Source organism: Pan troglodytes, chromosome 2, assembly GCF_028858775.2.
Source record: "Pan troglodytes isolate AG18354 chromosome 2, NHGRI_mPanTro3-v2.0_pri, whole genome shotgun sequence".
Lineage (NCBI taxonomy): Eukaryota > Metazoa > Chordata > Mammalia > Primates > Hominidae > Pan > Pan troglodytes.
In genome coordinates, this window is record NC_086015.1 from 3,668,613 (window position 1) to 3,680,943 (window position 12,331).

Sequence of the window (12,331 nt, forward strand, 5' to 3'; positions counted from 1 at the left end):
GAGTAACTTCTTTAATGAGAAAAGAAGTGTCAATTAAAGTAAATAAATTTTGTTGTCACCAATTGAATTGCTAGCTTTTCTGGAGATAAGCAATATTAGCAAATGAAACAACCGCAAATTGCTGGTCAAGTGTAAGATAATGTCAAAGTATTAGCATTCCTTGAGTTTCTACCAAGAGCAATTATTACTTAACACCAAAATTGCAGAAGTATAAATAGCTGACTGTATCACAGATAACTAATTATTTGCTGTCCAGAACATTAGCCATGAGCTACAGAGGACTATTTCAATTCAAATTAATGAAAATAAAATAAAATTTAGTTCCCTCAGTCATGGTAGCCAAATTTCAATTGTTCAATAGCCTCATGTGATGAGTGGCTACCATACTGGACATCAGATATAAAGCATTTCCATTAGGCAGAAAGTTCTATTAAACAGCACTAAATGTGGTTAAAATTCCAGCCAGATACTAAGAATTAAAATTGACTTCCTTCAGTTTCATCCAGCTTAAAGTTTCTGAATAGATTTTCTTTTCAAAACACGAGGGATAGGTCAGGTGCAGTGACTCACACCTGTAATCCCAGCACTTTGTGAGGCCAAGGAGGTGGATCACTTGAGGTCAGGAATTCGAGACCAGCCTGGCCAATATGATAAAACCCATCTCTACTAAAAATACAAAAAATTAGCTGGGCATGGTGGCACATGCCTGTAGTCCCAGCTGCTTGGGAGGCTAACGCGAGAGAATTGCTTGAGACCAGGAGGTGGAAGCTGCAGTGAGACAAAATCCCATCACTGCACTCCAGCCTGGGTGACAGAGCAAGACTCCATTTCAAACAAACAAAATACGAGGGATATATACTTGTTTGTTCATTAATAATTACTTAAGGTCAGATTTTCAGTTTGCAAATATGTCTAATAATTTGGTTTAGAAAATAATATTAAATTTAAATCATATCCAACAATAAGAAAACTTTGTATGCTGCTACATACTTTTCCCATAATGAATATCTTACATGTAAAAATTATTAATGTATAGCTGTATATTTTCATAGCAGCAAGAGATCAGAAATGCAGAAATGATATCAATTTGAGGTTCAAAAATTGATGGTTTTAAACTTAGATCTCAAAGGCCTATAATTATTGAACAGCTAATTACATTACATATCCACTTGAGAACCTGGAATAACTCTCAAATTCATTTTCTTTACATTTTACTTTGTTTTATCTTTGAGTTAAAACAAAATTTAATCTTCAGTTTATAAAAAAAGAAACATGTTTAGTACCTGAGAAGTTATAAAAACAGATATCAGCCTATGAAAATTAAATAGTGTCAAAATGTTAACTCAATAGGCTGTGATAGGATGTATAAATGGAATATCACTAAAAAGAAATGAAATTGGCTTCATAACCCACACATATAATCAGTATCATCATTTTATACTCACACTCCAGCATAAATAAACTTACGCATTCCGTATATCATGTTGGTGCAAAAATAATTGAGGTTTTGGCCGTTAAAAGCAATGGCAAAAGCCACAATGGCAAAAGCTGCAATTACATTTGCACCAACCTAATACAACACAAAATATCAATTTAATTTTTTAAGAGACAGCATTCCTATTGAGCCTATGTATGTTTCATATGTTTCTTGGTGTACATAGAGCTTTCCATGTGTTATAAAGATAGGAATTATTGCATTCAAAACATTTGCCTATACTCTACTAAGTTTCAATACCAGTTTACTATTTACCTACTTCATAATGCAATTTGTTTCCCTGGGGCAAAGCATGGTGCTGGGGAGCAAGAAAGGAAGGCTGTGGAGAATGAGGAAGCTGTGAACAAGAGTGGATACACTCTATTTCCCCCGCCATGGGAAATTTGGTCTCAGAAGGAAAAGGTACAATTTAAAAAGTAAGCAATCACTCTCCCCAAATATACAAGCACGCATCCCTAACTTAAATGCTAATTTAACTTTAGCAGTGCATGATCAATTTATTGCTGCAAAGCTAAAACTTAAACCATGATAAAAAAAAATACTTTTTTTTTCTTTCATACCTTAAATGTCTTCAGATCTTCTGGTATTAACACATCTGCTTTCACCCATTGGCTGTGAGTTGATATGTTGTATGTCCAAAATATTTCTTCTTCCTTTGATTTGAAGAGAAAGACATCACTCATTACCCATATTCTAATCTTCACATTTACATACATGCTCTTTTAATTACATTGTAGTAGGTATTACCTTACCTGTATGATATAAAGTACTAGGAAATCTAAAGTCTTGGTAGTCAAATTGAAAAAGCTGAATATCATTAAAAAATAAGAAAATGAAGCATGTTTATGTAGTAAAGCTGCTTTTTGTAGATAAACAGTATTAGGATGGAACAAAAATTTGGATGAAATCTTTTAAAAAAACAGTACTGCGTTTCAAAAATAAAATTCTAAATAACAGTTAATAAGATCAGCAATTTAAATGTTGATCTCAATAACATTATTACATTTTGTAATATTGCCATGATACTAGAAAAGAAAAAGATTACAGGCAAACAATATAAAGGTTAAAAATGTTGTCAGATGCATTTTCTGCACAATTTCAATTTATACTAAATATTTTTTCCTGTGGAAACATTTGGTCCAAGTTCCAAACAATACAGTTACATTCTGAAAATTATATTCTTAATTTGGTCATTCTATCAAAGGCCTATTTACACCTTTTAGAGAAATCTATGTTATGTACCTGTACAATGATCATTTTTCAGATTGCAAAATCTATGTAAAATTGTTACTACATGCTATGAGTGTAGTAACAAGCCTTTACTGCATTCAAAACATGTATTGAATGTAAGAAGCTCAATAAAAGTCTATGGTGAAACTCCATCTCTACTAAAAATACAAAAATTAGCCAGGCGTGGTGGTGGGTGCCTGTAATCCCAGCTACTCAGGAGGCTGAGGCAGAAGAATAACTTGAACCTGGGAGGCGCAGGTTGCAGTGAGCCAAGATGCCACCACTACATTCCAGCCTGGGCGACAGAGCATGAATCCGTCTCAAAAAAACTAAATAAAATAAAAAAGTCTATAAGGTACTCAAAATTTTGTCTACGGCATGTATGGCATTGGTCTTTATGATTTATGTTGATGCTTTTATGCTCTGAAATCTTATTTTTATTTACATTTTATTAGACATTCAAATTCACATTTCTTCCCAAAAATAGACCAAATTTTTCATAATGTTTACATATAGAATGCATGAATTTTTAGGTAACAATATGGTAAAAATGTGAAGATTGACATAATTATGTCTCAGGTTGAGCTCTGAGCCTGGCTCTGTCCCACTTTCTAGCATGAGATAGAAAACGGCCCTGAAAGGCAACATCTTGTTTTAATCCAAATGATAAGTGATATCAATATTTGTGTCCTCACTCAGCCTCACATATTTTATGCATGCCCAAGATTTTCTAAAAATGAATCTACTTTCAACTTAGTCCTGCACCCTCAGATGCCTACTCCAAATTTCCAAGACCTAAATATTTCAGAAGATAGTCTAAATCCATTACAATTTACTTCATTACTTATTCATATCAACTGTGAAGATTTCCACAAGACAATGAAGCACATGGGGTGGACATATTTTCGGCTGATAGCTTTCATGGCGGATCAGGATGAACTGGAGTTATAAAAAGTTGACACAAGCAACTAATTTTTCTTCTGCTTATTTCTTACACAACTTCAGTTATTTAGCATCAAAACACTTACACCCTACACAGATGCTTCTAGTGACACCTCTTGGCAAATTGCATTCACCACTTTCCCCCGTTTTCATTTTATGAAAATAATTTAGAGCTATTGTGCTCTTCTTTCACAGTGACTAATTGATTCCCCTCTGCTCCCCCTGAAGATGGGTGCACTTACATTTTTGAAAAGTGAGCAGTGTTCTTTCCAAACTTAAATAGTTTTTCATAAGCCAAGTTCATAGTACACAGTGAATGAGATCTATATTTTTCTATACATTTTCCAGTCTGATGGCACTAGCAATGTTTTGTAAAAAGAATTTGTTCTTAGTGAAATCAGGTTTCATTTTATTTCTGTTCTTACTCTTCCACTTTCTAGTTACTTTTCACAGGTGTTAATGTAAAAAAGAAATCTCCAACTCAGCAAAGCTTTTCAAGTGATGTTCTACTTTTATCTTAAAATCAGTAAATAATTTTTTTAAAAATATATCTTTGCTCCGCCGGTCCAGGATCAATAATGCCGATTTACCTTTCAAGAAAAATATTTAACATATTTATTAACACTCTATCTCTTAGAGATGCCAGTCTATGCTTTTCTCTTCCAGTGAAGAAATCAAGGGTACCAAAGTCAATGTTGTTGAGTTTCACTACTTTTGATCGCATCTAGGAATAAGACCATGTAATTTGGTAAAGAATTACAAGTAAATTTGGTTGTAAAGAAAAATTACATGTAAATTTCTTGGTAAATAATTACATGGAAACCCTACACAGAACAAAAGTGGTCTGTTGCTATGAGTATTATTTTATAGATCATGGACGCAGATCTAACCCAAGAATGGTTAGATGGTACAAACTAGAATTGCTACACACTTGAGCTGATTCTAAAGAGTGAACTCTTTATTTAACAACTTGCCTTCACCTGAGTTTTTCACTTCTCAAGTTCTAATGTCCTCTGGAAATAAAGAAAACAACCTTCAGCATTCTTGCTAGATATTTCTTGGCTTACCTCCTCACATTTATAGAGTAATAGATGTTCGCAACATACAACAGCATTCTGTTTATGGAAAGATGTAAATCATCATTTTCATCAAGAGCTACTTTTTTAAATGATAGGTTTGTTTGGAGTCATTTTAAGTGGGTGATAAAACATTGTCTTGGGACTTAAATGTACTTTGATGCAGATTTTGCATCAGTGAGTAACATATGTATAGAGGATAGCAAATAGTGTCAGAAAAGACAGGACACCTCACAGGATACTAACAAATCAAACATCAGTCAACAATCTCTAAGATGTACATTCATTTGGTTCTGGTTAATACACTAGATCACTTCCCTATGATTAACTTCTTTTCTTATGAGAGACAGAATCTTGATAACTGTATTACTGATCAATAGAGTTAATGATGTGTGGTATCTAACGTCATTTTTATATGATGTAACACTTGAAGCCAATTTGTTTTCACTCTTTTCTTGTATGGTTCTAAAGCCACCAGAAGAATGGCATGGCTCATTTTCAGTAATTCCAATCTATATACATTCATAATTACATACATACTAAATACACACATTCATAATTACATAATACATATACACATTCATAATTACATACACAGTACATACTCACATTCATAATTAAATACACAATTCCATTCTACATGCATTGAAACTTTTAAAATACATCACTCATTTTCAGAGCAGATTAAAATAATCCTCAGGATTAGACCGTATTATACTACAAATTTCCACTTAAATTTAGGCTAAAAATTCATTCAATTTTAATGAAATAATTAATTATCTGTCATCTGAAAAGCATTACCATAGGCCCACATATATAATTTAACCATTTTAACTATAATTTAAACTCATTGAAATTATTCAAGAATTTCTCTACTATGCCTTTATTGAAGAAGGAGTTGGAAATTATAGAATGTTGTAGATTGCATGGAGGCTTGCTGGGATTGGTTCAAACAGCACAGGTGACAGCAACTGAAATATTGAGGCATGAATGGTGGAACATACATGGATACAGTTAAATTTTTTCTCTCTTCCTTTTCGGTAAAATTGATCCCACGTATACGGACAGTTTGTAATGCTGCAGGAAGGATAGGGAGATGTTGTCCCCTTTTCTTCCTCCCCCCACACCTTACCAAATGGAGTGAAATATATTAAATAGATTGCAGGGCAGTGACTACAAAGTACTATTGCAAAAAACACAAAAACATAACAAGTTCCAGAATGCCAGGAAAATTATATCTCATTCAATTAAAAAAGAATTTATATACATATGTATATTACTTTATATATCTATATGTGTGTATATGGATGTGTGGGGAGATATATATATATATATATAATCACATCCACATATCTACAGATATGTGATATATATATGACATCCATATTTATCTATCTATATATTTATATCTATATTGATGTGTAGAGATATATATCTATAGATATCTCACATACATATAGATGTAATTATGTGAATCATATAAATCTGGATACATAAAATAATAAATATATTATTTGTTATATATTATATTACATATAATTATACATTATATATTATTTATTATAAATATATTTATTCATCTCCAGTTTCTGGCAGATAGTTCCCAAAAACCTGTTAATTTCCTAATCAGTAGGGATGTTAATAGAATCTTATGGGACTCATCACCAGAAAGATCAAGCTATGATTAGAAGCTTGGAACTTTCAGCCCCACCTCTTTGGGGAAGAAGAGAGGGGCTGGAGATTGAGCTAATAAATGATCATACCTATGTGACAAATCCTCTGTACAAATTCCTGAAGTACAGGTTTCAGAGAGCTTCTAGATTGCTGAACGCATTTTGGTTCCTAGAGGGTGCACACCCGGGAATGCATGGAAGAGAAGCACCACCCCTCTTCCCACATACATTGCCCTATTCATCTCTTCCATATGGTTGTTCATCTACATTTTTAATAATAAATGGGTAACATGAGTAAAGTGTTTTCCTGAATTCTGTGAGCCATCCTAGCAAATTATCAAACCTAAAAAGGGGGTCATGGGAACTCCAATTTATAGCTGGTAGGTAAGAGGCACAATAGGAAGCTTGTGATTGACATCTGAAGTAGGGGTAGTCTTGTGGGCCTGAGACCTCAACCTGTGGAATCTGCACTATCTTCACGTAGCAGTGTCAGAATTGAGGCAAATCAAAGGACACTCAGTTGGTGTCCACTAGAGAACTGAATTGCTGTGTTGGAAAAAAAACATGCATCTGGTGTCAGAAGTGAGATATTGGGAGTGCTGAGTGCGTAAGAGTAGAAAAAGCAGGGTGTTTTCCTATACTATGGAATCAGCTGTCAGTTTGTTTTTATCTGTTATACTAATTGGAGTACTCACTCAGCTTTACACTTTAGAACTCATTGAGCATATTGGACAAGGAGAGAGAAGAAGAATGGACTCACTCTACCCAGTGTGCCATTGTTCAATATTTAATCAATAATTACCAGTCTTAAAAATTATGTCTACTGCTACCCAAACAAGTAAGTTTTAACCATTATATTTATAGTTCTAATGATATATAGATGTAATGTCCAAAACAGATCACATCAGAGCTTCAATACAGAGCTCACAATACAGAATCTCAGCTATCCCATTTTTATTAGATCTATAGTTTCTTTAATATACTTCCATGAATTTTGAAAACTTTATGAAATAATATTGGGCAAGTTATCACATTAACTTTTGTACATGAGAGTGTCCCCTATCCTAGTTTCTTAATCATTCTTTTTAAAAGTACACCAAATAAAGTCAAGTTAAAGAATAAAAGCCTATGCGCAACTGAGAAATCGAAACACAAGTTGCCAAGAGTTAGAAACTTCATTGATTCAATGAATTTGAAATAAATGCAACTTTCTTCTTACCTTATTATTATACAGTCTTACTCTCAGGACACTGCTTTCCATTGCATAATAGAATTGAAGATGACAGCTCTTGCCCAGGCAATGACACACAGAGCTATTTAGGTAAGCCCTGCTGTCTAAATGGTTAAGAGCGAAAGCATGCTTAGCGCCTACCCATACATAATAACCTGAAAGATAAAAGAAAAAAGAAGCAATTTAGGAAAACATTAGCTTCTTTCTGTCTGACTAAAACTATCACATTTCTGAAGTTTTCAAAACCAGACTTAAAACACAAATATTTTACTTAAAAGGATAGAGTGTTTTCAAATGATTACATCAACTACAAATAACAGGTTTTCATTTTTATATATCATTTCCAATATGTAGAGAAATCTCCTAATTTCTACAATCAAAATTTGATAACACCCTTTTGTAAAAATTCAAGATTCCTGTAAAAGAAACCTGCATATACAAATTGCTATACCACCAAATTATTGTCATTTTCTTTTAAATATCACAATTCAATCCTTTTTTAATCAAGAATTTCTCTTCATCCTTCCCAGAATTCTTGCCCCTCTGGATGATTTTTTGATTTACTTTTTGTAGAAAATCCTTTATAGTTTTAGGAAATACAACTTAAAATGTCTTCTTTCTTACCAAGCCACATAGAGGTATGAGATATCTACGGTCCTTTTAAACGTCACCTATGGATTTTGTTTTACATAAAGATATTGTATATAAATTTTTCCCCATCTGATATTTAAAACCAGTTGGAGCTGTTCTTGAACTTAATAACAAGGACAACACAGATTTATAAAGAGATTTCTATAATTTTACAACTTCATTTTCAAAAATAAAGTCTGAAATGCTTCTTCATGCTACTGAAACTGCTGCACGTCTCTGACATTTATTTAAAAAGAAGTCTCTAAGGAAACCCAAATACAACAAGAAAGACAAAAACAAGAACATGAGGCCAAATTTTAGCCTCACATATTTACAGCTACAGCAAATACTAAGCATAATATGATCCTTAACTGGATAAACGTAATGTAAAAGCTTACACTATTTACATTAATGTCTTTTGCACAATAAATCATGTCTGACTTTCAACAAAAAATTACAAGGCACCTGCAAGGCAAAAAGCAGTTTGAAAAGAGTAATTCTAAAAAGTAAAGTCTATTAATCTTTTTAAAAATAGTCTGTACACTATTCACAATAGCAAAGACATGGAATCAACCCAAATGCCCATCAATGATAGACTGGATAAAGGAAATGTGGTACATATACACCATGGAATACTATGCATCCATAAAAAGGAATGAGATCATGTCCTTTGCAGGAGCATGAATGGGGCTGGAAGCCATTATCCTGAGCAAACTAATGCTGGAACAGAAAGCCAAGCACCACATGTTCTCACTTATATGTGGGAGCTGAACAACTTGAACACAGACACAGGGAAGGGGAACAACACACACTGGGGCCTGTTGAGGGGTGAGGGGAGGGAGATCATTGGGATAAATAGCTAATGCACGCTGGTCTTAATACCTAGGTAACGGGTTGACAGGTGCAGCCAACCACCACAGCACATGTTTACTTATGTAACAAACCTGCACATCCTGCACACGTAGCCTGGAACTTAAATAAAATAAATAACCATAATAATAATATTACTGCTACCCCCAAAAAATAAAAAAATAAAAAATAATAATCTGCACAGTAAAATATATAAATATAATGCTAAAGACAGCAAAAACAAATTACATTTATAAATTGTACAAAGAAGAAATTAAATTTCATGCAATTCCAATACATTCTATTAAAAACATATTAAGATACACTAGGAAATAAATAAGAAAATATTAGCAAGTATACACTTAAAACAAAAATAAATTAAGACTTTAAATTAAATGCCCAATAGGCAGAATATAACCTAGACTGGCCATAGTGTCAAAGAGAAAATTCATGTACCAGAAGCCCTGAAATGTAACTCAAAATAGAGTAAGTTATATGGAAAATAAAAAGGAGGAGTCAGGTTATGGAGTGTGAACATTAGTTGTGTTTAATAGAAACTCAAGATGAAAAGATTAGAGGGAGTAAGAGAGAATTACTTGAATAGAATAACATAATTTCTGCAAGTGATGATATATGTGCATTCTGAGCATTAAAAATTAAACATATACTCATTCCTGCACTCATCATACTGAAATTTTCAAATAACAAAGATAAAGAAACATTTTTAAAATCTGCATTAAACTAAAAACCATTACATGCACTCAGACTTCTCCATCACTACAGCACATATCAGGAGCTAAAGAGGGAAAATCACCCTGTACTTAGAAATTAAAAAAAAAATTCTAAAATTGTATGACCAGATAAATTATTATTTCGAAGTGAGAACAATTTTAAAACATTTTAAGTTTACAGGTACTATGGGAGCTCATCACCACAGATCTTTTCTAAATAAAAGAAAAATTGATTAAAGAGTCAACCTTTGCAAGGGGATAAGGGAACCAAGAAGGAAAGCATAAAATCTAAAAAACAATGGTGAGTAAGAAAAATAATGAAATATATAAACTTACTAATTACAAGTATCATAACAAGATATTGACTTTAAAACTCTTTAAAATGTTCAACTGTAACTCAGGACCAAAAAATAATTAAATGATAGTTTGGTCTTTCTCATGTTCAAGAAGGCAGAAATACTAGAGCACTTTAGGTTTTGTTAAAGAAATTTCATATAAAGAATATACCCTAAAAATTAAGAATAGTCATAACAATAAGATATACAAATTAAAGCTTCCAGATCAGTGAAAAAAATTAAAATAAAAATGTAACAATACTCACCCCTCCAAGAAAAGGAAGAAAGAAAAAAAGCAAAAAGAATAAAAGTAAACAGAAAATACAAATTAATATGTTAGCAAGAGGAAGAAACTCATTGACAACAGAGCAGTGTTGAAAGAAAGAGAGAAAGAAAGAAAGAAGGAAGGAAGGAAGCATGGATGGAAGGAAGGAAGGAAGGAAGGAAGGAAGGAAGGAAGGAAGGAAGGAAGGAAAGAAAGAAAGAAAGAAAGAAAGAAAGAAAGAAAGAGAAAGAAAGAAAGAAAGAAAGAAAGAAAGAAAGAAAGAAAGAAAGAAAGAAAGAAAGAAAGAAAGAGCTGGCTGACTTGGCTGGGCATGATGGCTCACACCTGTAATCTCAGCACTTCAGGAGGCTAAGGTGGGTGGATCACTTGAGGTCAGGAGTTTGATACCAGCCTGGCCAACATGGTGAATTCCTGTCTCTACTAAAAATTCAAAAATTAGCCAGGCATGGTAGCACGTGCCTGTAGTCCCAGCTACTTGGGAGGCTGAGACAGGAGAATCACTTGAACCCAGGAGGCGGGGGTTGCAGTGAGCCGAGATCTCACCACTGCATTCCAGCCTGGGTGACAGAGTGAGACTCTGTCTCAAAAAAAAAAAAAAAAAAAAAAAAAAAAGCCTTTTAATACTTTTTGTTCACACGATAATAAATCCTGAAGGAAATAATAAAACTTAAAAAATATTGTTAACCTAGTATAATTCTTGTTTTACACTGTTGGAAACATAATTGTTATTTTCACCTTCAGCTCCTATGGCAGAATGTATTTTCAATAAAATATACTCAGTATATTCACCAAGGCCTCCTATGTAATGTCTTATAACTAGTCACCATAAAGCAGAATTCTGAAAGTAATACATAAAATATATTATTTTTTTCTACCTTCATCATCACCTCCTTGATCCTGCTGAGGTGTGGATTCGAATGCAGGGATCTCTCTCGCTTTTGTGCGCATCCAGGAAATTTGGCCAGCAGATGCTTCTGACGTCCACCCACACATGTCAAATTCAAACCCACAGGCCTGACACACTAAACGGGAGAAAAAGATCTTGGTGGACTATTAGTCTGCTAGAGTGGCTGCTTAACCAAGTTACGCGTTGTAATCAACCAAAAGGCTTATATACACACATACACATCAGCACACACTAATTTATATCTGGAAGTTGGGATTCAATAAGCCTTAGAGTGTACCAGCAACTCCATTTTGCAAAAATTTCTCAGTTGATCCACATGTACAATATCCTCTCAAATGTGACCCATTGCCATAAAAAAGGAGATTCCTAGTTTTTGTTGTATGTGTCACCACTTCAGTCACAATATGTTTTAATTTTTTTAAGAGACAGGGTCTTGTTCTGCCACCCAGGCCAAATGCAGTGTTGCAATCATAGCCCACTGTAGCCTCAAACTCCTGGGCTCAAGCAATCTTCCAGCCTCAGCCTCCCAAGTAGTTAGGACCACAGGTGCATGCCACCATGCTCAGGTAATTCTTTTTTTTTTTTTTTTTTTTTTTCGTAGAGATGACATCTTGCTATATTGCCCAGGCTAATTTTGAGCTCTTGGCCTCAAGCAATCCTCTCATCCCGGCCTCCCAAAGTGCTGGGATTACAGGCATGAGCCACCATACCCAGTCAACAATTTTTAAAATGGCTTTATATTTTACCTTACCTACTTTATGGGATTAGATTAGTTAGTTTAAATTATTTACTATTCATAATCACACTGAAATTTTATAGAAGAAACATTGCATATCATTCCACAATGGCTTTAGTTTGTTTCACAAAATGACATCGCCTTAAATTGATGTATTTAGTATAAACCACCACAGCCTCCCAATAACACTCCAGCTAAAACTAGGACATT

General features: G+C 33.7%; 1 protein-coding gene across 1 annotated transcript in view; it reads right to left on the minus strand.

Moving 5' to 3' along the window:
* Window positions 1-12,331, minus strand: part of LOC129143463 (MAM and LDL-receptor class A domain-containing protein 1-like) — a 36,489-nt gene that overhangs the window by 756 nt on the left and 23,402 nt on the right. Inside the window, exons 3-5 of the mRNA XM_054680339.2 lie at window positions 11,354-11,500; window positions 7,636-7,802; window positions 2,056-2,148 (exon numbers count right to left, since the gene is read on the minus strand). Coding sequence (XP_054536314.1) covers window positions 2,056-2,148; window positions 7,636-7,802; window positions 11,354-11,471 — 378 coding nt within the window. The 5' untranslated portion in view covers window positions 11,472-11,500. The remainder of the gene's footprint in view (window positions 1-2,055; window positions 2,149-7,635; window positions 7,803-11,353; window positions 11,501-12,331) is intronic.